This window comes from Dreissena polymorpha, chromosome 1 (assembly GCF_020536995.1).
Source record: "Dreissena polymorpha isolate Duluth1 chromosome 1, UMN_Dpol_1.0, whole genome shotgun sequence".
Classification (NCBI taxonomy): Eukaryota; Metazoa; Mollusca; class Bivalvia; order Myida; family Dreissenidae; genus Dreissena; species Dreissena polymorpha.
In genome coordinates, this window is record NC_068355.1 from 139522914 (window position 1) to 139549420 (window position 26507).

Genomic DNA, 26507 nt, shown 5'->3' on the forward strand with positions numbered 1-26507 from the left:
GGGAAATAACAAAAATGGCAGCAAGAGTTATGTTTTTTGTGCAATGCAGTCAATATCACAGAGATAACTTCTTGGTTGATAATAACTGATCTTAAAAAAAACTTCTTTTAGACTTTAAACTCTTGAAAAGGTAAAATGGGGGTTTAAGTTTGCTTAAAACTTCTTTCTAAAAACCAAAATGATTGGTACTTTAATACATTTAGGCCAGGGTGCCTTCCATTATCAATAATAGTGTTGAAATGTATTGGAGAAATTTAATTTTCAAAGAGTCTCTGATGTTCCTACATTTTATTGCAAGAGTTTTAAATCCAGGTCTGAAAACATCTCCATAAATCACATGTCTGTGTTCACTCAGCGCAACTGTTGTTCAGGAACAGATTAAAAAGTAAAATTTACTGGAACAACTCATGCAATCATGTAGCGTTGTCAAGGAATTGGATGCATTCAGTGTTACATGATGTTTGAAATCAGGTCTTAAATTGGATTGGTTTTGATATCTTTTGGATATCATGGCAACCCATAAACAATTTATAAACATTTGTCTCCTGTATTTTGTAGCATAGCAATATGCAGTCAATAGTTTGGTCATGGTTATTTGGTCATGAAGTAAATAAATTACCTCATTTAAATATTCAGAATTAATCAGTAATTCATTAATGTGTAGAATCATGAAGGTAACGGGATTGTTTATGAAAATTCAGAGTGATGTCTTTGAACTAGGTCCATCTATAAAATATTGGGATAAATATAATTTATGATTTAATTAGTTAGTGCATGATGTCTGTCATTCTGTCATAAAACTTTAACCTTGGTCATAACTTTTGCAATATTGAAGATAGCAACTTGATATTTGGCATGCATGTGTATCTTATGGAGCTGCACCTTTTGATTGGTGAAAGGTCAAGGTCATCCTTCAAGGGCAAATGTCAAATATATGGCGTCAAAGCAGCTCAGTAGGGGGCATTGTGTTTCACAAACACAGCTCTTTATTTTTTATTTTGAGGTATTCTGATGTAAGTTTCTGTAACAGTTTCTTCATACTATGATTACAGTAAAATGTCCTCATGGGGCAGAATGTCCTCAGTTGGCAGAATGTCCTCAGTTGGCAGAATGTCCTCAGTTTGTGCAATATCCTTGCTTGGTGTGTACAATGTCTCTGGTGTTAAATTGGAGGACTAACTGACAGACTTTTGTTTTCTGGTATGAAACCACTGCCAACTGGCCATTGAATATTGGTTTGTTGTGTTAATCTGAGCCTTTCAATCTTAAAATGGACTGACAAAAAGATGAATCCATTTCGGGGGGAAACCATTTGCTTGGGCTGTCAGTGTCTTGTGACTGGAGTGACATAAGTTCTAATGAGTTCTCCTTGATGAATTAAAATGTGTCCGAACTAGATTGCTCTGATTTCTTTTCTGCCATTCTCTTTCCAAAAATTGCAGAGATTCCTTTGCACAATTGTTTGCCATCCAGATCAATTATTGTCTAGAATTTTTGTAGGTTTCTTACCAGGATTTCAGGAAATGTATACTGGAGATGTATTAATGAAGTCTGACCACTAGCCCGGCAACGATCAAATTTATTTTTAGGATGTTTATCTGTCTGCTATGTGATGAAAAAGATATCTGCTAAGAGATATTCCCAATTTCTGCATGTTTGCCATCTTTATGATAACTGGTGATTGTATTTCCATTCAAGAACAAATTTGGTCTTGTTATAGTGTTAGCAAATTTAATTGATTGCCAAATTACCTTACATAAATGACTCAAAAGTCTTCGAAAGCCAGAGGCTTGAAAAGCTCAAATTGATGACCGGCAAGTGGCGTCATTGATGACATTTCACTCCCACTATGATCAGTTCTTTGAACGTCTTCCTAGTCCTATTTTTGGAAAATCATTAGTTCCACGTACTAATTAAACATGCACGCTTGCCTAGATTTCTTACACACATGGCATCTCATTGAAGAAATAGATTAAATGTTTTAATTTCTCACATCTGGGAGGGATGAGCTAGTATATTTAGATTTTTTTCTCTCCAGGAAATGTAGATTTTTAAGTTTGCAGGTAACTTTTGGCACATTGGCAATGCTTTCTAGGATTAAATGATAAACATTTGGTACATCCTGCAAATCATCTGTTAATTATTGGAATGAAACCTTTGGAGGTTTGGAAATATTGGGAGACGATGTAAACTGTTAAACAGCTTTGTGTTGTTTAAGTCTATTGGGGAGAAACAATTATTCTGCAGAAATATACTTGCAAGATTTTGAAATGCCGTTATTTCATTGTTGTTCTTTCTTGTTCTCGTCTCACATTAATGCTGCAGAATAGAAAATAGAAAAATTGAATCAAGAGAAGGTTATGCAAAAAACAGATAAGTTATCTTTCTGAAGGTGTGAAGGCAGAATTTTTATAGACCTAAAAAATTCTAAGACGTATTTTTTTTTATTCCTAGGGGCTATCGGTTCACACAATTTGCTGCCAAAAAAACATATCCCACAACTGAAATGCTGCTGAGAGTCATGCATGTTTTCATCAAGTCTGCTTAATCCTTTATCCCTTATAAACGCATTTTGATGCATTTGTATTCCATTTGAAAATCTATTTATGGTTGCAAAAGCCATTTTATTCTTTGCTTCGGCTGGGGAAAGGGGTTTAAATCATATTCCCTGGATATATAGCATGATAAGAGTGTCATTTTCAATAATTGCACTTGTTATTCAATTTGTTCAGAAATAAAAAGACAATTTCTTAAGTAATAACCAAGTGACTTCTTTGCCTTCCGTGACTGCATGCACTGAATGCAGATCTTATGTTCGTGATTTTTGTGGAAAAGTTGCAAACTAATGCGATTATTTTACATCTAAAATAATAAAACTGAAACCATTTGGCAGTTATATTGTTTACCTACCATTATGTCTGCTATTGTATCCGGGCTGATGGGTATTAGTTATGACAATTCTGTTGAGCCTTTCGTGCTATGAGGAATAAATGAGTGGACCGAATAGGGATTGGAAACAAATAAGAATCGTGTTTGCCACTTTCTTGGATTTTCAATCAAGTGGCTTGTCTTATACTATCTGACAGAAAATCAATGCAATCTTTGATAGAAGTTACAAATCTAACATCTTTTTAAAAACATGCTATAGATTACATACAATCAACTTTGCTGTTGCCATGGCTACATAAATTTGGGGGAAAAACCAATGTATGTCTGTCTTATCAGAAATAATTCAGAATTCTGTTCAGAGAAAATAGCTATGATTTAGACCATTTAAAGGATAGGATATTATTTTGATTGCCTGAGGGCCATCCATTTATAAAAATCTATTTCCATTTGAGATTTGCCCTGGAAAATTGGGTTTATTCCATGTGTTTTAAATCCGAGCTTTTTACGTGATTTTTGTTTAACCCTTTACCACAGATACGTATTTTGACGCATTTGTAGTTTTATAGAAAGTTGAATCCAGTTTAAGACCTTTCTTACTCGATTCAAGTTTTAAAGGCTTCATTTCCAACCCTTAGTTACTGATGAGCAGCAAACAGCATAAAACCTTAACAGACTGCGAGTTACTCGCAGGCTGTTCTGGTTTTATGCTGGTTGCAAAGCCATTTTCACTTTGTTGCTGAGTGGGAAAAGGTAAGGGTTAAAGGAGGTCTGTTCTAAGCAAAAGTGGAGAAATTACTTCGAGATATTTCCACTTATTGAAGGTGATTGTTTAATTTCTTCTCAAGTGGCATGCATAAATATAGAAAATCTATCTAGTTCAAACCCCAACATCTTTAGCTCTTTCAGTGCTGGATCCGAATTTTGAAGGCCTTTGCAAACAGTTTGGATCTAGATGAGACGCCACAGAACGTGGCGTCTCATCAGGATCCAAACTGTTTGCTATTCTAATAGTATTCTATGAAAACAAATTGAAGAAAATGCTAATTTTTGAAATTCAGCAGACAACATTTTAGCAGACAACAAATTTCCCAGCATGCAAAGGGTTAGTAAACTTGAGGCTGGGAACGGAGCTGGTCTTTATGACAAAATTTATTCTCTCTACTGAACAAACAGGGACATCTAAACTGGAGGAGATTTTTGATAGATTGCTGTGGTTAGTCCTGGTTGCTTCTTATTGCTTATGTATTGGCAATTTGACTGATGATTTATAACTCATTTTCTCTGCCTAAAGATGATTGAGGTGAAGTTGGTGTAACAATGTGCCCTATAAACAGTTAGCAAGGCACAGTCATAAAATGTTTCTTCTGATGAAACTTGCTTCAGCAAGTTAAATAGTTTTAGATAACTGTGTAGACCAAATCAATAAAAAATCTGTGCTTGTTTTGTATGAGATATCTCTGTGTAATTTAATTGTAGCATACATTGTTTAGAAATAAAAATTTTGATGGCATGTTTTGTTCCAATCCCTCTGTACTTTTCTGGCATAATTCTGGGTCTTTAAAAAAGTTTCTTCAGTAGGCGGCCTCTTGGGTTTACTTGCAACTGCTGGCAGAAAATCATGAAAATGGAGTATCCTGTCCTACAGGCCTGTTCAAGTATCATTTCCGATATGTGGAAAGAGTTTGAAAAACGATGGAATGTGTTAAAGTCATTATGAAGAATTCATTGTTGTGTATCTTGTATGATTGTTTTACCTTGAGCTTTGCAAAATGAACCATAAAAACAGAAAGAGGAAACGAGTTTGATGCCTACTGGTCTGTGGAAAGCAGATACTGTGCAAAGGTTATTACCTATGGAAGAAACAAGCATGAAATTGCAGTTAGTTTGACAATTGGCAACATGTGTTATACAGCACATGTCTTGTTCTTTGGTTTCCTTGTGCATGTCCTTGTCCATGTAACAACCTTGCTCTACCTTGGTCATGGATAGGAATTACTTGTAGCAGCAATGACAGTTAAAGGTCAACAACATTAGGCTTAATCTATTGTCAAAAGTTGACTGTTATGCTTTGGTATTTTTATCCTGCTTTTATATATGCCATCATTGTGCATGGTTAATGTTTCTGTTCAAAGAAACACTTTATAATGGTGTTCAATTCTTGATACAATTATGTTTTTATATTTAGACCTCAGGTAATGTGTTTGCATAAGAAGTGTTACCTAGTGATATTTCTCGGAATACCTGATAATCAGTTTTGGCACTGAACATTGTTTTGGATACCTCCCTGATTGGAAGAGGGTCTCAGTTTTCAGAGTTGCTGTGCTTAAAAATAAACTTGGTGAATTCCGATGGGTTCAACAATATTCTTATTTACCTTAGAATGTGCATTTTAATAAAAAATAATGTTTGTTGCGTCATCAACTGTATGAAACAACATGAGAGGCATCCATTTTTAGAAACAATATGAAAAGCAGCTATTTTAGTAATAATGGTATTATTTCAAGAATTTTTGGTTGCAGTGCAATATGGCGATAAATTTACAAAGGCAGATATAGAGGGGGCAGAAATGGACTGTAAGCCCCCCCCCCCAAGTCAACTTTTTTCAAAGGACTTGTAGTCAATTAAGTTATTTGGCAGTGTATGATTCTGTAGTATGCAACTTTTGCTAAATTGCTCATGTTCTCGTTAAGTTCATGTATGTAACACGTGACAAAAAAATGTTGTGTGCATCAAAGAGAAAAATCTTGCTACTGATTAAAAATCGGCTAGTATAAAAAGTTTTGTTTGACTGGCACACAAAAGTAAAACGTATATTATACACAATCACAGAGTTATACAACATACTAAAATAAATGTCTGTCTGTTCCAATTACATGTATCAATTACATGTGTTGTGACCCAAATTCCTGTATGGGCGTCGGATATAAGCTTATACGAATCAAATTTGGGAATCTGAATGCAATGGAATTTGATTTGACTTAAGAAGTCAGTGTTGTGTTGTTACATTTTCTTGCACTTCTGGATGCAGTGTCATCACCTTTGTCCTGGTATCAGGCTCATCATGTTGAACATCCTCCCACCCTTTTCACAGCTTTCTTAATTGTCTTGGAGAATAGCTATTTCTTGTCTATGAATGCTAATCATTGTGTGATAGTTCTGGAACTCTTTGTGAGCGAGGTCTAACTGCCACATTTAGGGCGTAGGACAAAGGCAAGATTCTGAAATGGGGCAATTATAATTATGAAGGTATCAATCTTGCAACTGTTTTACAGATTTATTGCACTTCATCATAGAGTGCAGAAATGAAATGAATATGTATAATATAGGCCAGATAGGCTAGACTCCACTATACTTGGCAGGAATTCTTTTTGTATGCAAGCAACGTACTACAACTGAAGGAAAAAGTGTGCCCAGGAATGCAACCGTGGTCATGTTGTGTTGAATGTTCTGGATCCCCCAGTAATTGTGCGTAATAAGTGGGGAATAAATGTTACAAGTAATTTTTGTAACTTTGTTAATAAGAGTCTTGTTGTCATTCCATACAATCGGAGTAGAAGCATTGCTTCTGTTGTCATGATGGATGTAGTGTACACCAGTGGTTATCTGTTATGAAGAAATATGGCCTCGTTCTAGGAAAACTGATCGTTATGCATGTGCGTGAAGCGTCGTTTCAGATTAGCCCGTGCAGTCTGTGCAGGCTAATCAGGGACATTCTTTTCCGCTTAAACTGGATTTTTAATCAAGATACTTCCTGTAAACAAAAAATATCATAAAAGCAGAAAGTGATGCATTCATATTAGTGTTTCCAGATTTAGGCTCAATGTATGAGACGTTGCTTGGTGTTTGTTTTTCCTATAGATTATAAATTTATGTCATGATGAAATGCTTGGGGTGTGCTTGGTGTTTGTTTTTCCTATAGATTATAAATTTATGTCATGATGAAATGCTTGGGGTGATGCGGTTTTCAGCAAGAGTGTTCACAAGCTACAAACGGAAAACAGGAGTTTATTTTCCAGGCAAAGTGGATCACAAAGATTTTAGCCTTGATTCGGGGAAACAAATTCTTTGTGTTCTTTGAGCAATGCTTCACATACATCTAGTTTTAGGGTTTCAATGAATTCACAAATTGAAGCTTTCTTACATTGATATCTTTTGGAGGTCACAATGTTCTCATTGTTATGCCCCATAAGGAGGGCATATAGTGATAGGACGGTACGTCCGTCTTTCTGTCCGTCTGTCACACTTTGCGTTTAGATTTTGAAAACTTCTATTTCCCTTCACATAGCAACTTGATATTTGGCATGCATGTGTATCTCATGGAGTTGCATTTTGAGTGGTGAAAGGTCAAGGTCATCCTTCAAGGTCAAAGGTAAAAAAAATGTATCAAAGCCGCACAGTAGGGAGCATTGTGTTTCTGACAAACACATCTCTTGTTCTAATTGTGATTAAAAAACGATTTCAGTCAGATGTCTACCGCTTCCTCACATGTAAATAGAAGAAAGACTACTGGAAGCACATGTCGAAATGGAATCCTGACATGTACATAAGCCTTTTTGATACAGAAAACTTCTTTTGGAAGCTTGCCTGAGTTCCATATGTAATTGATCTAATTAGAGGTTTACAAGATTTAGATATATTCACTCTGGCTATGTGGCCTTGGTTCAGAGATACGGCTGACCAAGGTTAGGGTGAGGGAGGTCCACTTACTGGTGTTGTTGTTGGATGCCAACCAGGGTATCAAACATACCTGTGGGATAAATTTAGATTGCTTCAGATTGTAATTGACAATAAATTGTAATGAAATAAGCCACATCCAGGGAAAACTGGGGGTTTAATCAATGTGGGTAAAGTGTCGTCCCTGATTTGCCTGTGCAGTCTGCAAAGGCTCATTAGGGACAACACTTTCGTCTTTTATTGTATTTTTCGTTTAAAGGAAGACCCTTCTTGACGAAAATCCAGTTTAGGCGGAGAGTGTCAACCCTGATTAGTATGTGCAAACTTCACAGACTAATCTGGGACGACACTTAACGCACATGCATTAAGCATCATTTTCACAGAGCAAGGCGTGTGAATACTGTGTGTGAAGGTGAATGTTCTATATCACTTTATAATCAATTAGAAGTAATACAAGTCCTGAGGCAGCTGTTGGTACCCATAGTGGGTAGCCAGAGATAGCCAGCTGTCGGTAGTTCACTGTTTATCCATTTGTGTACAGTGAGCCAGGATGCTGCTTCAAAAACATAAGCCATTCCTCTGGTGTTGGAGAATTCCCAGATTTATAATTACCATGGAAACCATTCACTAAAATCTGTGAAATCAATGGCACTATCAGTCTGTACTGATGTATACCATCTCCCGTGTCTATAATTAAGATTTTCGGTGTCTGTTTGGAACACTGTTATCTTATTTGGCTTCCAGAAATTTGATAGAAGACAAAAAACATGTAAGGCATAAAAAAACAGCATAAAAAATCTTCTTTGTGTCTATTGGATGTTTGTTTAAAGTGGCAAAAATCAAAATGAATTCTTAAAACATTTTTGTTGAAAGTTTGAAATCGAAGTTGCGTAGTAAAGCCTCATGAAAAAAATTAACATTCCTTTGGGTTGTGAAAGCATTTATTTTTAACATGGGTAAAACATGTGTGATGTGTTAAAGATCTTGTTGATAATGAAACCAAAACAGCCATGAAATAAATGTTTTATTTCTCAATATTGTCTCTTGGGGCTATATAAGGCAAGATAAAAACACCAGATTTGTTAAAAATATTTTTTAAACAACACATCACTGAAGGTTAAGCAAACCTTGAACAATATCATAAGTACTAATCTTTTGACAATTTGCATACAAATGAGAATGTTCATTGCATCAAGACCTGATGGACCTGTGCAACTGTGAAAAAAGGCCTATTAATCATTAGGGCAAAACTATTGTATCTTATACAAACACTGCAAGCAGATAGGGTTGTACACACTCAATCTTGACTAGGTCCAAGATGCCTATTTACTGCTTTAGGATCCAGACTTCAATGAAGCTGATATTTAATTGGTACTAAATGAAGCTTACAGGCCATTTCTTAATTTATCATGGGGGATAAAGCTCTGTCCAGCGGTGCAATTGGCCAATCATTAAGGCCATTGAACAGATAAATTGAAAATTGGAGAAAGAGTTAATTTGATGGCTCAAAAGTCAGGGTAATGGAAAAAGGATTGTGAAAAAGTTTTCATGGAAGGCTGGAGCAATCTCCTCTAAATAGATTTGAGCCACACTCTGTGAAAAGGGGGTTAAATGCATGTGCATAAAGTGTGGTCTAATCTGGGAAAACACTACTTTCTTTAAAAGAAAATTATTATAAAAGAGGAAAGTGTCATCCCTGATTAGCCTGTGTTGACTGTACAGGCTAATCTGGGACGACACTTTTCACACATACATTAAACCCCATTTTCACAGAGCATGGCCCTGTTGTTTTAGCACCTTAGCCAAAACCCATTCAATTATCCTTCAGCTGTGTTTTAATGAAAAAGACAGGAGAGAACTGCTTTGACAGGGAACATGGGCTTATTTTGTGAGGAAATTGCTTAAAACTTGACTAGGCTTAGAAGATGCTGTGCATTGAGCGATCATCGATTGTTCAAAGAATGTGCCACATTTTTACCAATATTCCTTTGATTTTCCTAGATTGTTCCACTATGTCTTTTCCAGTCTTATTATTCGCTTCCACTGATGTGCAGAGACGTTTTTATGAAAGATGTTTTACGCCATAGAGCAAGGAAAATGAGATATTTACTTTTGATCAACATCGGGATAAAAGTGACCATCCATCTAGCGATTGACTTGTCATGTTTGAACCGGATTGTTGTTTCTTGCAACATGGGAGATAAATTGACATTCCTTTACATTGCTTTTGGTTTGTTTTCGCAAACTAATGGACATTTGATGTACACTCCAAATGGGGAAATAAATCGATCATGCTTGGCTGAAAAGATAAAATGCTGTTGTCCATTTTGCTGCATGAGAAAGTAAGGAGCTACAATGTTCTGCTTTTGCAGATCAGTGGTGGGAAAAACATCTCAACTTTTGCTTTTAATGTTGTCAGCTTAAATACCACTTAGATACGTATTTTGATGCATTGTAGTCCTTTAGTAAGTTACATTTAATTAAATACCTTTCTTACTAAATTCAAGTTGTGAAGGCTTCATTTCTAACCCTTAGATACTGATGAGCAGCAAACAGCATGAAACCTGAACAGATTGTGAGTTACTCACAGGCTGTTCTGGTTTTATGCTGTTTGCAAAAGCCATTTTCACTTTGCTTCTTATGATGGAAAGGGTAAGTCAAATTTTTACCAGGTGAATATTTCTGTAGAGGCAGGGTAAAGTTTTGTAATATTATTGACCTATCTGTAAAGCCGTAAGCTATCCGTAAAACTGTAAGCTAACAGTAAAGTCCCAAGCTATCAATAAAGTCTGTAAGCTATCCATAAAGCCGTAAGCTATCAGTAAAGCCGTAAGCTATCAGTAAAGCCATAAGCTATCCATAAAGCCGTAAGCTATACATAAAGCCGTAAGCTAAAAGTAAAGCCGTAAGCTATCCATAAAGCTGTAAGCTATCTGTAAAGCCATAAGCTATCTGTAAAACCTTAAGCTATCCTTAAAGCTGTAAGCTATCCATAAAGCCGTAAGCTATCAGTAAAGCTGTAAGCTATCCATAAAGCCGTATTCTATCAGTAAAGCTGTGAGCTATCCATATAGCCGTAAGCTATCAGTTCAGCCGTAAGCTATCAGTAAAGCCGTAAGCTATCAGTAAAGACGTAAGCTATCCGTAAAGCTGTAAGCTATCAGTAAAGCCGTAAGCTATCCATAGAGCCGTAAGGTATCAGTAAAGCCGTAAGCTATCTGTAAAGCTGTAAGCTATCCATAAAGCCATGAGCTATCAGTAAATCTGTAAGCTATCAGTAAAGCTGTAAGCTATCCATAAAGCTGTAAGCTATCCGTTAAGCCGTAAGCTATCCGTAAAGCTGTAAGCTATCCGTAAAGCTGTAGGCTATCCGTAAACAGGAAAATAACATTTAAAATACTTGAAAATGCTGGTCTTTGCACAAAAACATGGCCCTAAAAGTGGTGATGTGAAAAAAGCATAAAACCAGAACAGCCTGTGAGTAACTCGCAGTCTATTTAGGTTTTATGCTGTTTGCTGCTCATCAGTATCTTAGAATTGGAAATGAAGCCCCTAAAACTTGAATCTAGTAAGAAAGGTCTTTAATTAAATTTAAATCTCTAAGGCACTACACATTTGTCAAAATGCATATCTAAGTGGTAATGGGTTAAGAAGTAGCATACTGTACTGAAATATTTCCACACAGGACTTCTGTGTTTAATCATCACTATTGCAGTATTTCCCTATGTAGGTTCATTGATGTACCAGCTCTGTTGTAACATGTGACAGGCTAAGGCACATTACATGAACACTTATTGGATTACAAGAAATTTTGAATGTGCTTTTTGCTTTAGCGAAAATTCAATTAGGGCCAATTTCGATATTTCTTAGAAACGTCCAATTTTCTCCGAGAAGTAGTATGGTGGAGCTGTCCACATGATTTGCCATTTATGTCCCTGAAACAACATGCCGATCAATAATTGAAAATATATCAGGATTTGCAGGAGTTTGGTCTGGTATTCACAAGAGATGTTTTTACGCATGGGGCATGGGGCTTGTTGGACACTATATGAATACATGATAAATTAAATCCATTTATTGTACATACCGTTTGTGAATTAAATCATGAATTAGTTCATAAACCAATCATATTATATAAATTATATTATATAAATATTAAATAATGATAGTAATGAAAATGATGTGCAGCTTACCTTTGTGAAACGAATACAGCAAAACATAGTTGACTATGCTTACTATTTTTTTATGCCCCCGAAGGTGGGCATATAGCGATTGCACTGTCTGTCCGTCAAACTTTTGCGTTAAGATTTCGAAAAATGCTCATAACTTCTATGTCCCTTCAGATGTAACCTTCATATTTGGTATGCATGTGTATATAGGCAACGCCTTTCCATACGAACACAAATTTTGACCCCCTTGACCTTGAACTTGGGGTCAGCGTTTAGGTTTCGAAATCTGCGTTTAGGTTTCGAAAAAGTGTTTTTTGGGGGCATATGTCTTCCGATGGAGACAGCTCTTGTTTTTACAATTTTTATTTGAACAAGTCAAAAACTTTAATCATTATATACCAGGCTGTATTTATATTGTTTGCCTGAAAAATTTGCTCTATTGCCAAAATAATATGCAATTCATTCTTATCAGTTTTAATAGTAAGTGGGGTGAAATTTACAGATAAGGTCACTAAAGTGTTTGTGTCATGTTTTTAGCTCAACTGAGCACAACGTGCTCATGGTGAGCTTTTGTGTTGCCTTTTGTCCGTAGTCCATTGTCCGTCGTGCGTTGTCCGTTGTGCGACGTCAACATTTGCCTTGTTCACTCTCTTGAGGCCACATTTATTGTCCAATCTTCATGAAATTTGATCAGAAGATTGGTTTCAATTATATCTTGGATGAGTTCGAAAATGGTTACGTTTGCTTGAAAAACATGGCTGCCAAGGGGCGGGGCATTTTTCCTTATTTGGCTTTATATGGCTATAGCAAAATCTTTTTAACACTCTAGAGGCCACATTTATTGTCCGATCCTCTTGAAACTTGGTCAGAAATTATATCCCAATGATATCTTGGAAGAGTTCGAAAATGGTGTTGGTTGGTTGAAAAACAAAGCCGCCAGGGGGCGGGGCATTTTTCCTTATATGGCTATAGTCAAACCTTGTTAACACTCTAGAGGCCACATTTATTTTCCCATCTTCATGAAACTTGCTCAGATGATTTGTCCCAATGATATCTTGGATGAGTTCAAAAATGGTAACCTTGGCTTGAAAAACATGGCTGCCAAGAGGCGGGGCATTTTTACTTATGGCTACATATGGCTATAGTAAAATCTTGTTAAAATTTCTAGTTTGCTCAATCTTCATGAAATTTGGTCAGAACATTAGTTTCCTGTGTAGTAAAGTTTGGTTTTATTATGTCAATATTATGTGACATTAACTGTATTATGTAATTTTTCATAACACAGAATTTTCATAGTTAACGTAACTGTTTTAGTCATTAACACTTATGATAAGCCTTTCAACTAAGAGATAACTGAAAGAGAGACATCATGTATATGATTTTGCAGTATTTATGCAGTATTTATCTCCCTTGTTTAACCTGGTTCAGTAATCTATTTTTAGTTCTGCTCTGAAATTTGGGAAGATATTGATCATTGATAAATGCACTGTTCTGAGAGAAAATTGACTACTCTGCCATTGATCTCTTCTGAACTGTATAAAATAAGCTGTTTTGGCTGATTTAAACACCTCTTGATGCTATCTTGAAAAGTTAACAGCTCTTGAAAAAGGTTGGAATTTTGAAATAATTAAACTTTTAATTATTTTTAACACCAGCATCAAGACCTTTTGGCATTATTTTCTAAATTATTCTTATTATTTAGATTATTTTTATTTGGCATTTTCTAAATTAGAAAGACTATTGTATTTCAATAACTTTCGTATTTTTTTCTTATTTTTACATTTGATTCACTGAAGTTTCCAAATCTCCATAAATATTGTTCTTTAGATTAAATTAGACCTATTTTGTAAACTAGATTTTTGAAGCACTTTCTAGACTAACAGTAACTTATATTTATATCAGTTTTTTTGACAGATTTTGAACTTCTTTTTACATTCATTAAGGTATTTGCTGTATGTTGTTAATTTTTGTAACGATACTTAGATTCTTTAGACTTGGCTTGTACATGTTCTTAATTTTCTGTCATTGTCGTCATTTTCCGAGTTCTTGGAATAAAAATTAGTTATTTTTATTAAAGCTGCCTTGGTTTTCACTTATAAATAAATTCTTTGAGTGTATTTAGGCGTCCCTGACTGAACGCCTTTAGTTAATTGAATTACAACCAGTCAGTATAGTCATCCTGACCGGAAATAAGAGTTTGTCAAATAAATATTTCCGCATTACATAAGTGCTCACAAAGTTACATAACTTGTAACCGTCCTGTGACCGGTTCATTTGCGTAAGCGAAGGAGACCGCACTTCCACACCTGGATAAGACAGTTGAGTTCGATAATGGTTTGGATCGGTAAAAAAACATGGCCGCCGGGGGGGGGTCTTTTTCCTTATATTTATATAGTAAAAAAGCTTGTGAACACTCTAGAAGTCACATGTTTTAACAAATCATCATGAAATTTTGTAAAAACATTAGTTATGTGTCTCGGACGAGTTTGAAAATGGTCATTATCAGTGAAAAAACATGGCTGCCAGGATGTGGGGCAGTTTTCTTTATATGTATATAGTGACAACATGTGAACAGTCTAGAAGACACATTTTTTTCCCAATCTTCATGAAATTTGGACATATCTTGGAAGAGTTAAAAAATGGTTCAGGTCTGTTAAAAAAACATGGCGCCAAGGGGCCTTTTGTTGTTCATTCTTCATGATACTTGGTTAGAACATTTGTTCCATTGATAACTTGGGCTGCAAAGAACAGGTCATTTCTTTTTATCTCAGGTGAGCGACTTTGGGCCTTTCAGGCCCTCTTGTTTTGTAATTTAAATAAAGAAGACAACGCTTTATGAAAACAATAAATGTTTATTTATCATAAATATAAAGTGGACTGTATGCAAATTGGGTCAGGTGCTTGTTACCATAAAAAAAATTTAAGGGAAAGTGTGTGCGCATTTAAAGTGTATTTGCGAAATGTGCATTAGTGAAGCCATTTATTTGTGAAGCCATTGATTTAATTATTCAATCTTTGTAAATGACACAAAACATGATTTCTATTAAATTTAATTTAAATAAAATGTTCTGAATTTAATTTTTATGTTTCAAAACCAATTAAAAAAATGAGTTTTAAGTAGATTTGAAGTACCTGCAAACACTTCATAATAAAAAAGAAGCACAAAATGCACTTTACTGTACAATTTATGAGTTGGGAGGAACTTGTTAACATCCGTTTTGATATCCGGTCTCAAGTTATGGGTGCTTCTGTTTGGAACTAAGGTTGTCTAGTGCAGGTAAATAAAGTAATGTCTAGTATAGAATTACAAGTTTTTATGGAAGTCGATCAATATATTTCTTTGAAGCAATTAATGTAGTTCTAGTGTTATCTCCTGAATGCTCAGGTAATTTACAATTGAAACGAAGTAAAAATATAAAATATTGTGCGGCGTCTAATTTTAAGCCTGAATTTGCAGAGAAGCTGTTAATTGATATAGCAATTTAATAGTTTGTGTTGTACAATGAAAATTGACTCGACAGACATCGAGCAGTAGCTGATAAGGACATTGTTATGAAACTATTAAAACTTCATCGAATGGTGTGACTCAGTTTTCTCCCTTGCGATTTTGTTTCACAAACTTTTTCCTATCAGTATAGGTATTTGGTAAATTAACATTATTTGTGTACCACTTGAAAGTGGCATAACCTATATATATTGTCTGTTATGCTCATAACCCTCTATTATGATCATTTGGCATAAGACATCAATCTTGAAATCAACTGTGTTATTACAACAATTCTTTAGATTGCAATATAATCTGATGCATTTAATAATTTTTACCACTAATGAGTAAAATAGACACCTGCATATATAATTGCATCATTAAAATTGATTTTATCAATGAATTAAAAAAAAAAAACATCCCTAAAATTGAAACTGTGCCCATGCATGCTAAAACAACGTTTTAAGAAAAACGTGAAAATGATAAAAAAAAACAAAGTCATTTTAATGAAAGTCATGGAAAAGTGCTTTAAAGGGGCCTTTTCACAGATTTTGGCATGTTTTGAAGTTTGTCATTAAATGCTTTATATTGATAAATGTAAACATGAAATTTTAAAAGCTCCAGTAAAAAAATCAAATATAAAATTTAAAAAGGAAAAAAAAAGTAGCCTGCAGCAGGGCTCGAACCAGTGACCCCCGGAAACCTTAAGTAAAAACGCATTAGCCAACTGAGCTATCCTGCCAAGCATACATAAAACGTGTATTTTATACCTTATAGAAGCAGTCTTCGTAGTTTCACAAATTTAAACGACAACAACAGAACTCTCCAAATTATTCAATCGTTTCGCGTTGCAACACTTTATAAATTTTAGGTTTTTAAATCGTCAAAAGACGCATATAATGGCTATATTAGACCATGGCACATGTTCAGTAATACTGTTTCCTCACAAATATCATAACTTAACCGAAAATTTGCGAATCTGAAACAATTTTTTTCAATTTGGCAATTTACCAAACCCAGAAAAGATCCCTTTAATATTATACAATAAGTATACACAAAATATATGAAACATGTAATTATGAACAACATAAAATTCAGTTTTATGTGAGAAAATCACCAAAATGATGTATATTATATAATTGATATCTTATTCCAAATTCAGTTTTTCAATGTGTAATGTTCTTATGAAAGGGATGTATTGGAGCAGTAACTAAGGGCTGCTGTTTCGTATGAAAGGTAACAATCATCATTTTTTTATGACCCATGCCATGGGAAAATGGGTCTTATACCATATGCACCTAGCCTAGCTCGAGATCAGACTCTGGGCAATCACACAGTCTGTTCAGGGGCTACACAGTCTGCTATAATGTCATACAAGGTTTTGTGGTCTCACACGTGGACAGGGTTGCTCCTAACAATTCTACGCTGATGTGCAGGCTGGTCTTGCGTGGTCTCACACGTGGACAGGGTTGCTCTTAACAATACAACGCTGATGTGCAGGCCCGTCTTGAGCTACTCTGGCTTCATATGTCATAAGCTCCATTTTCCTATTACATGACTCATAAAAAAAAAACATACATTGAAATTCCACAAATGTATCATGCTAATAGTCCTCCCACTCATTATATAACTCTAACGGTTGCAGTATATGAATATCATATTTTAGTCACATCAAAGAATATTTTTTATGTGCTCATTTATCATATATTAAAGGGAGGCCTTGCCATTGAGAATGTTGCCAGTAGAAATCATATGCATGAAGTACTTGTGATGCGTTTTTTGCAGATGAAATTACATTTATAGGGTTGACTTTGTAAATTACACCTTTAATGCCAAATTTCCATTAAAATATTTTCTTTTATCTATTAAACTCAGTCTGTATGGCAAATGAAGGATATAGTAGGAAATTTATATTTAGTCACATCATTGTTGATATCATCACACCCAATTATCTGCCTTAAAATGAATGGTGAAAAAAAAAAAAAAAAAAGTACCTATGATATTGTGAACCAATCTCAGTAAGGTTTTATTTACGAAATAATGTTAGTATACAACTGTGAATGTTAAATGAACAAGGGCGGTATGTTTTATCTGATCGAAAGTAAACACGAACCATTAACTACCTAACCACCCTTGAAAATCTAGTGTTTTCATGTTTTGTAATGTTAAAATTGCACAGTGTCACGAAATGTCTCTTTTGTTTTAGCAAAGTTGCTTAACCTTGATTTGGTCCATGCTAAGTGAAAACGGGGTAAAATGCATGAGCGTAAAGTGTTGTCCCAGGGACGACTTTTACGCTTTTATGATAATTTTCGTTTCAAGAAAGTCCTTTATTAGCAAAAATCAAGTTTAGGTGGAAAGTGTCATCCCTGAGAAGCAGACTGCACAGGCTAATCTGGGACGACACTTAACGCACATGCATTAAACCCCCTTTTGACAGAGCAAGGTTCAAATCGAATTGCAATACATGAATCGAGCGTATGCAAACAACTCATACTGATACCATATTCATAGTATGATGTTGTTTATAAGTATTAATGCATAAATACTTATTATTCATAAATAGCCAACAAAATACATTTCCCAAAAACAACTGAATAAAATAAAATAAAAATGTGTTTAACAGAAAATTATGTATTTGAAAAACACTATTGTTTTGCAAAGAGTTGTTATAACAGACAGTGGCAGTAGTATTTCAGCGTTTCCCCTGTTCTCTGCTGAAGTGACGACCAGGCAGCCATAAATTACACGGATAATTTCCAAGCACATGCTGTTATATGAGTCTGAGTAGGCTATAATTAGCCTCAAATTTGCGTACCTCTTGATAGTATTAACGTCATTCCTGCTCCTTTTTGCCAGTCGCCTATCAAGCTTTTTTTTTCATGACTCAATGCATTTCCTTATGAGGAATCCAATCATAGTAGAAAGAAACAATCATAGTTAAAGACAAAAAAATACATATGAGCCATGCTCTGTGAAAAGGGGGTTTAATGCATGTGCATAAAGTGTCGATCCATATTAGCCTGTGCAGTCCACACAGGCTAATCAAGGATGACACTTTCCACTTAAACTGGAGTTTTGCTAAGAAAATACTTCGTTGTAACGAAAAAATATCATTAAAGCAGAAAGTGTCATCCCTGAATAGCCTGTGCAGATTGTGCAGGCTTATCTGGGACTCACTTTATGCACATGCATTAAACCGCTTTTTTACAGAGCATAGCCAATATTAAAAATAACGTGCTAAAAAGACAAGCTTTCACTAATTGCCTACTGCAAGTTTATCGCTCCTGTATTTTAATGGTGCACCTGTAGTATGTTCATATGACAGATTGTATGCCTGTTCCTGATAGTTTGATTTTTCTGTAGAAAGTTCTGGTATGTCCTGATGGGAATGGCTCACATATTGAAGTGACAAATTGGCCAGAATTGGAGACTTTTTATGAAAAGTGGGGCTTTAAGTCCCTATACCTTGCGATGGTTCAAGATTGTGTAGTGTTAATTATTTGAATTCAAGTATGGGATATTACTGGCAAAGAATGATCCAAGTTGATTAATATGTTACTCTGTTTTGCAAGCCTGTCTATTTATTTAATCTATAATATTTAATTAGATTTTTAGTATTTTTTAAGTATTAAGAGCTATTACACATGATCTCATAAATGTTGATTTGAAGAAGACACTTACTAGTACGTCCCTGGGTTAGACCCTTGACTTATAAGTAATTATAATGACATTTGATTTAATAACATTCAGTGGTGCTTGTACATTTGAGAACATTACAAAAGTACTGCATTTAATGCTCCTTTACCAAATAACTTTTCTCAATTGTTCCATGTGCATTCATGTCATGTTAGGAATTCTTCATATTACTCAATTAGTGCGACTTTATTACACGGGTCAAATGTTAGATTTAATTTCATTGTTAAGCGGAAGTATGACAAACTATTAGTTGTTAATTGTCATACACGATCATGCCTGTGTGGTTTATGTGCTTACACTTACATGACACGCCCACTTGATTGACTGACTTCAGTGGGAGGAGCTTATGCAAATGAGATTATTTGCTTTGCAAATGTTGCAGGTTAGTTGGGATATGGAAGGTATTTTGCATTTCAAAAAAGTGGAGGAGTTTTGTTGTTTAAATTATACTAGCATGGTTCTAGAAGAATAAAGATAAAATATAAAGACAAAACATTCTCATATTTGCTATTTAAACTAACAAGTTGGCTAGAAAAAAAGCACTCCTCAACATTTCACACAGTTGTAAACTTAACTACTTGTTAAACACAGACTTGATGAAGTTTTATTCTTTTAAGAGTCAAATAAAATAAAACACTTGTGAGTTTGAACATTTTGATTTTGTTGGAATTGAAAGGGAACAATAAAGGGAGGTAAGCAATATGGTTTGTCATTTCTCTGTCAGGAGTTGTTTCCCTTAAAAAAAATAACACCAAGAGAACGTCATCACCCATATGAAATCCAGAGTTGCATGACGTCAATGAATATTTTATATGCATTTTCAGGCACACGTGTTAGCAGAGCCGTAAAAATATGTCCATGGTAAACTAGGGTCTTTTTAGTTAGGAACTGATCTAGTTTAGCCGTGTCTTAGAGACTGTGTCCGCCAGGGGCGGGCAACTGCTTATGTTACATGTACCTATGAGCCTAGCTCTGAGATAACTGGGCTTAATGCATGTGTGTAAAGTGCTGTCCCATATTAGCCTGTGCAGTCCACACCGGCTAATCAGGGATGACACTTTCCGCTTGTATTGTATTTTTTGTTTAAAGGACGTCTCCTATACAGTTTAGGCGGAAAGTGTCTTCCCTGATTAGCCTGTGCGGACTGCACGTGCTTATCTGGGACGATACTTTACACACATGCATTATGTCCTGTTTTTTTCCCAGAGGGAGTCTCACCTAGTAGGATGAAGAGTCACTGTCGTGTATTTGATTACGCCCCGCTGTAGCTTACTATTGTTACGTTGAATTAATATTCACACAACCAAGGACTTTCAAGTGACCAATCAAAATAGAAAATGGGCTATTATTATTGCATAAATGATGAATGATGAATTTATGCAGTGTATCAATAAATATATTTGATTTCATGAAACTTAAGTATTAATTAATGTTATAAATAGTTCAAATAATGTAATAGCAGAGAAAAAATACTCTTTGAATGTTTATAAAATAAAGTAATTAGCCAAGTACTGGTTCTTCCCAGGAAACAGCCTTAAGGGAGTTTCAATAAGCATTAGGCTTTTGTTGCATTTCAGCTAAAATAAATAGGTGTATTCAAACAAAAAAAAGATTTGCAAATTGTCAATGCTTGGCAAAAATTTAAAATTATAAAATAAAAAATTGGGAACTCTTGTCATCAAACAATAAAACAAGCTAATATTTTAAATGTGTTTGAAAAACCATGCTGAGATATTGGTTTGAAAGTCCTTGAGTAAAACTGTTGTTTAAAGTTGAATACAAACTTGGTGAGGGCTACATGTTGAACGTTAGATGTGTACTCATATGAGTGGGTCTCTGGGAAAACTGGGCTTAATGCATGTGCGTAAAGTGTCATCCAGATAAGCCTGTGCAGACTGTGCAGGCTAATCAGGTGCAACATTCTCCTCTCAGACTGGATTTTTTCATAAAGAAAATACTTCTTTTTAAAGAAAATACCATGAAAGCGGAAAGTGTAGTCCTGTGTGGACTGCTCAGTCTAATCTGATACAACACTTAACGTACATGCATTAAGCCCTGTTTTGCCAGAGCAAGACTCGATTATATAACTCCACACTAGTTGACAATTGCTGACTGAGCACCCATAATACTCGACGTCTACGCCCCATGCGCATGTTTGTAGCAGTTGGCATGGTAACTCTGGAACGAGGTGTTAACAAACAGAAACATTTCATGATCATGCTATAACATGTTTCAGAATAAGGTTCTATTATGTTTGGTGATAGAGGCTAAGAAATGCCAAGTACTGGTTCTACCCAGGATACAGACTCGAGGGAGTTTCAATAAACCCTAGGCTTTGTTGCATTTAAGCTCAAATAAATAGGTATATAAAACTAAATAAAATAATTGCAAATTGTCAATCCTTGGAAAAATGTGGCAAAAATTAAAATGTCATGCATTTCTTAAACAAATTTGTAGAATTTATAATCTGTAGAACAATCAACATTTTTCCTTCATTAGAGAAGTCAAACTGTGTTTTAAATTCTTTGGATTGAAGTTATTTTTATCTGAATCGTTTGACTCTTAGTGAATGACCAAGTTGCTTAGATGTCTTTAGAGCTTCTAGCCTTGAATCAAGGTTCATAGAAGGTATGTTGTAGCCCGTTGTCATAACGATCGCTTGGGTCTTGCGTAGTACCCTTTTCACACTAGATGGTTTCATTTTTCTTTTGTCCATAATACGATTCCAATTATGGAACCAAAATAAATAGGTTATCACATCCAATAGTCGGCTGCAAAGTTTCACCATTTATTTCGATTTCTCATGGAATTTCATCATAAAAAAATTAGGGCAACCAAATGTTCATTCTACCATGAATAATTATGTAGATTAGACAATATTCTTCTGGTAATATAGCGAATGACTGTAGTATTAAAATGGAAAACTCCCACAAACTATTGTTGTGGTTATAATCTTAGCTGATAACAATAACAATCCTTATGACTATGAATACGTCTACGACGCATATTTCTGGGTTCTGGAATCTAATGAGAAAAGATCCTCAGTTTGTCCGTGTTCCATACAAGATTGATTTAGTAATTTACCCTTCAGCGTTCACAGTTCTCTGATTAATGATGCAGGCAAAGTGGATTGAAAAACACAAAAAAGTAATCTTGGCGAGATATTACATGTTTGGGAATATAATGTGGCGATAGTCTCATCTGTGAAGGAACATGAATATATGGAAGATTCAATGGAAGATTTAATGTTGGTATAAAAGAATTGGCATAAGGAGTGTGAACAATTAATAAAATAGATAGATTATATGTTTAACGCTTTACCCCTTAGATACGTATTTTGACGCATTTGTACAGCACCGGAACAGACTGCGAGTTACTTGCAAGCTGTTCTGGTTTTATGCAGTTCGCGCATAGCCATGCTCACTTTGCTTCGGATGGGGAAAGGGTTGACAGTTTTTATTTCAAATTAATGTTAAATCCAATTAAATGGATGTACAAATGTTACTTTTATAGTCCAATATATATAATTAGAAATTTTCTGTGAAAGCCCACTATATTAGATGATATTTCCTGTTGAAATTCAAATCTATACGTTGACATTTTATGTCAATGTCTACTTTATAAAAAGCCAGGACTACAAGCGCGTCGAAGTGCGTTTATAAGGGGTAAAGCGTTAGGGTAAAGTTGTTCAAATTTCCTGTTAAAGTTCAAAAGATAGGCACACATCATCTTAAGTGCAATAATAAATAAATATACAGCTCAAGTCCAATATTACCTGCTTCAGACCCTTGTGTTGTTCTGCAACAGTTCTAGACCTAATTTGACTGTAGATGACTACTAGATGTATTTGGGTATGGATGGATAGACCACACAGACTATATGCAGATTTCGTAGTGTTAAAATTGTATTTTGTGCACAAATACTGCTAGTCTGAATATTGTGCCTTTCTTAGATTATTTTTCATTTTATGCATTAAAAAATAAAATGTATGTAATGAAAAAATTCCTTTCAAGCAACATGAATTAATAAAAGTGTTAAAATGTTCATATTCTTTTCAGTAGAATTTGTGTATATGTTATAAATATATATATGATATTTTGGATCATAATTATGTTGCCACTTTTGTGTACATTTTTGCAGTCCACTTGTCATGTTATAACTTTCACACCCTTGGAGATTTCAGTTGTGCTGCAAGGAAATTGTATGTGGTCAGATGTTCGTCAGACAGGCCGAAAATATAGAACATAAAAAACACAGTTATTGTTGTGAGGGATATTGCGAGATAGCTTCTCATTAAATTGTTTTGCTGTCAATAAAGGTTAACATATTTTCTGGTTCCAGGTTTCGGGTTTGTGACCTTTGAAGATGAGGAAACCGTGGAGAGAGTGTGTGAACTACATTTCCATGAAATCAACAAGAAAATGGTGAGTGGTGTGTGTGTGTCCCTGTGGTGGAAGTATACAATGATATGTGTCTTGTTCTGAGAAAACTGGGCTTAATTCATGTGCGTAAAGTGTCGTCCCAGATTAGCCTGTGCAGTCCGCACAGGCTAATCAAGGACGACACTTCCGCTTTAATGGTATTTTTAGTTTCAAGGAAGTCCCTCCTTACCGAAAATCAAGTTAAGGCGGAAAGTGTCGTCCCTGATTAGCCTGTGCGGACTGCACAGGCTAATCTGGGACGACACTTTACCCATATGAATTAAGCCCAGTTTTCTCAGAACAAGACACATATTATCGAACCATCAGTAATTATTTGAAATCCTTCAAACCTTGAAGACCATTATTTTCTTGTTGTGAAGAAAATGTGATTATTAAACAATTACGACACTAAATTTCATGATATGTATTCAAATGTATAATGTTTTAATTTTTTACTGAAACAGCAATGAAGGTCAAGGCCACATTAGATAAATGTATTCCATTTTAGACATTCATTTACCTTCACACCTGTATAGGTCGAGAGTATAAGGAAATAATATCTGGAAAAACTTCAATCCAGAATTTATCAAGAATCTGTTCGATGTGATTTATATTTTAATATCAGATACAATAATATCACAGTTATTTCATTGAAATGTACTCCATTATTAAACCTCTATAATTCAATTTTCACATTGACCCCTATATAGGTCAATAGAATAAATCTCACGTGATACCTTGATCTCTATATAGGTCTACAGAAGAAATGTCTTATATGACCTTTACCCCAGTGTAGGTCAATAGTAAAAAATGTCACATGTGAAATTGACCCCTATGAAGGTCTCGAGTATAAAAATGCATAAACAACATTGACCCAAATGTAGTTCAATAGTGAACATCTTATGTGGTGTTGACCACAATATAGGTCTATAGTAACAATCACACAAGAGGTCTAATACAAATCTAGATCTATAGTAAAAATCTCATATGTGACATTGACCCCTATGTAGTTCAATAGTGAAAATCTTATGTGGCGTTGATCACTATTTAGATCTATAGTAAAAATTACACAAGAGACCTTAATACAAATCTAGGTCTATGGTAAAAATCTCACATGTAACCTTGACCTCAATGTAGGTCGAGTGCAAGAAGGCTCAGCCCAAGGAGGTGATGCTTCCACAGCAGTTGGCACGTGGTCGTGGAATTGCCAGAGGTAGGTGGCACTTTGTCCTGGCTGGTGCAGAGAGTTCTAGACACTTAGACGTGTACATTTTCATGATTATTGTAGAGTTTCTTGATTTATATATGCAAGTGCTGCCAGGAAGACATAGTCTCTGAAACAGTTCAGTTCAAAATGTTTTGTTTTGTGAATTGTAATTGAAGGCAATATTTGTTGAAAGTTATGTGATTTAGAAATTGTATCTGAACAAGAGATTGTATACTATTTTTACAACTTTATATGCTGCCTGGTAGCACATTATATCATTGCTGTTATCCACTGCATTTGACCTTTTGCCTTTCTGTTGCTAGGACACTGCATGTAAACTTGGGGGTCATAGGTGAGATCTTTACCTCCTAAATGCAGGATTAAAATTAAAAGATAATTGCCTGAAGAAAAAAGTTACATCATGGGGAATAAATATCATTTATTTATAATAAAAAAAGATGAATTGTAAAACAAAAAGTCTGGCTACACATACAATGAATACAAAAAAAATGTTATTGCTTTGAATTGCATACAACTTGCATGTACATTATTTACATAGTATATTCCCATAGTGCTGTTTGGCAGTTGTTATGATCAAAGGAACTTTTCAAAATAAAAAAAGGCACCACAAAGGAGCAAGAGGTCAAGCTTAAGGGATACTTTATAGACATTTGTATGTTTGTATTCTGAAATAATTCTGAATGTGGCACAATCACAGGCTTTCAGGGTATTAATAAGGCGAAAATATTTTTTTTATGCTTTAAAACAACAGTATTTCTAAAAATAGTAGCTGTTGACTAGTTGTTTATTAAGGTTAGCTGATGATTATATTTATTTCGATAAATGGAAAGTGGCTTATATACATTGTAGGTGTTTGTGTAGTGTTAGTTGTGTTTAACCGTTTCCTGCTCAGAAGCAAAGTGGAAAAGGCTACATGCAACCAGCAAACAACCAGAACAGCCTGCGAGTAACTAAGTAACTTGCAGTCTGTTCAGGTTTATGCTGTTTGCTGTTTATCAGTACCTTAGGGTTGTAAATGAAGTCTTTAAAATTTTATAATAAAATTCAGAAAAGTTTTTATTTTATTTTATTTTCTAAAGGACTACAAACGTGTCAAAATGTGAATCTGAGCAGTTAAGGGTAAATGTTTTGACACCTAGAATGAATATATGCAAGGATGTTACAGTGATTGGGGAAACACAGCAATAACCAATCAGTGAGCTAAGAGTTGTTGTTATTACAAGTATTTGACCAATCAGATTGTGACTTAAAGTATTCAAATGTCAAATAAGACTGGAAACAGCACATTGGGGTTAGAAAGCCATTGTGTGCAGGATGTGTATATAGTACCGTGTTCATATGCCTGTACGTTTCTAGATGTAGTGGATGGTTCACACGGCATCAAGTGGCTACTTTCTCCTTACTTCAATTTATTTATGAAAACAAGCTGTCAACATTTAAATGAAAGATCATTCAATCAGAAGGATTGATTCATATATAGTTTAATCGAAGCAAAAGCAATTTTCTATTTGAAACTTTGTTTTAAGCTTTGTCACATTAAGCAAATTGGTAAAATCATTTGGGAAAACAAGAAAGCTTGAATGATACATCACTGGAGAGGGTGGTTTGTGTGTTTCCCCTACAATATTCACCTAAGAAAGAATAGTGTCGATATCATGAATGACAGCATCATTATGGCTATTCTAGAATAAAAATGAATGATGTAAAATTAATTTCCATGATTCAAACTGAGAATGAGATATTTCTCTTCAAAATTAATTTGAAATTCTTTAGAATTGGTATGACATTTGAGCTGCACTATAAGAATACGGGGCTTAATACATGTGCGCAGTGTCATCCCAGATAAGCCTGTGCAGGCTAATCAGGGACAACACTTTCAGCTCTACTGACATGTTTCTTTATTAAAGGAAGTCTCTTCTTAGCTAAAATTCACTTAAACCCGA

General features: G+C 34.9%; 1 protein-coding gene across 5 annotated transcripts in view; it reads left to right on the plus strand.

Moving 5' to 3' along the window:
• LOC127852247 (RNA-binding protein Musashi homolog 2-like) overlaps positions 1 to 26507 on the plus strand; it is a 108554-nt gene that overhangs the window by 60901 nt on the left and 21146 nt on the right. For all 5 annotated transcript variants that reach the window (XM_052386147.1, XM_052386152.1, XM_052386164.1 and 2 more), the window contains exons 8-9: positions 23257 to 23339; positions 24474 to 24549. In XM_052386147.1, coding sequence (XP_052242107.1) covers positions 23257 to 23339; positions 24474 to 24549 — 159 coding nt within the window. The remainder of the gene's footprint in view (positions 1 to 23256; positions 23340 to 24473; positions 24550 to 26507) is intronic.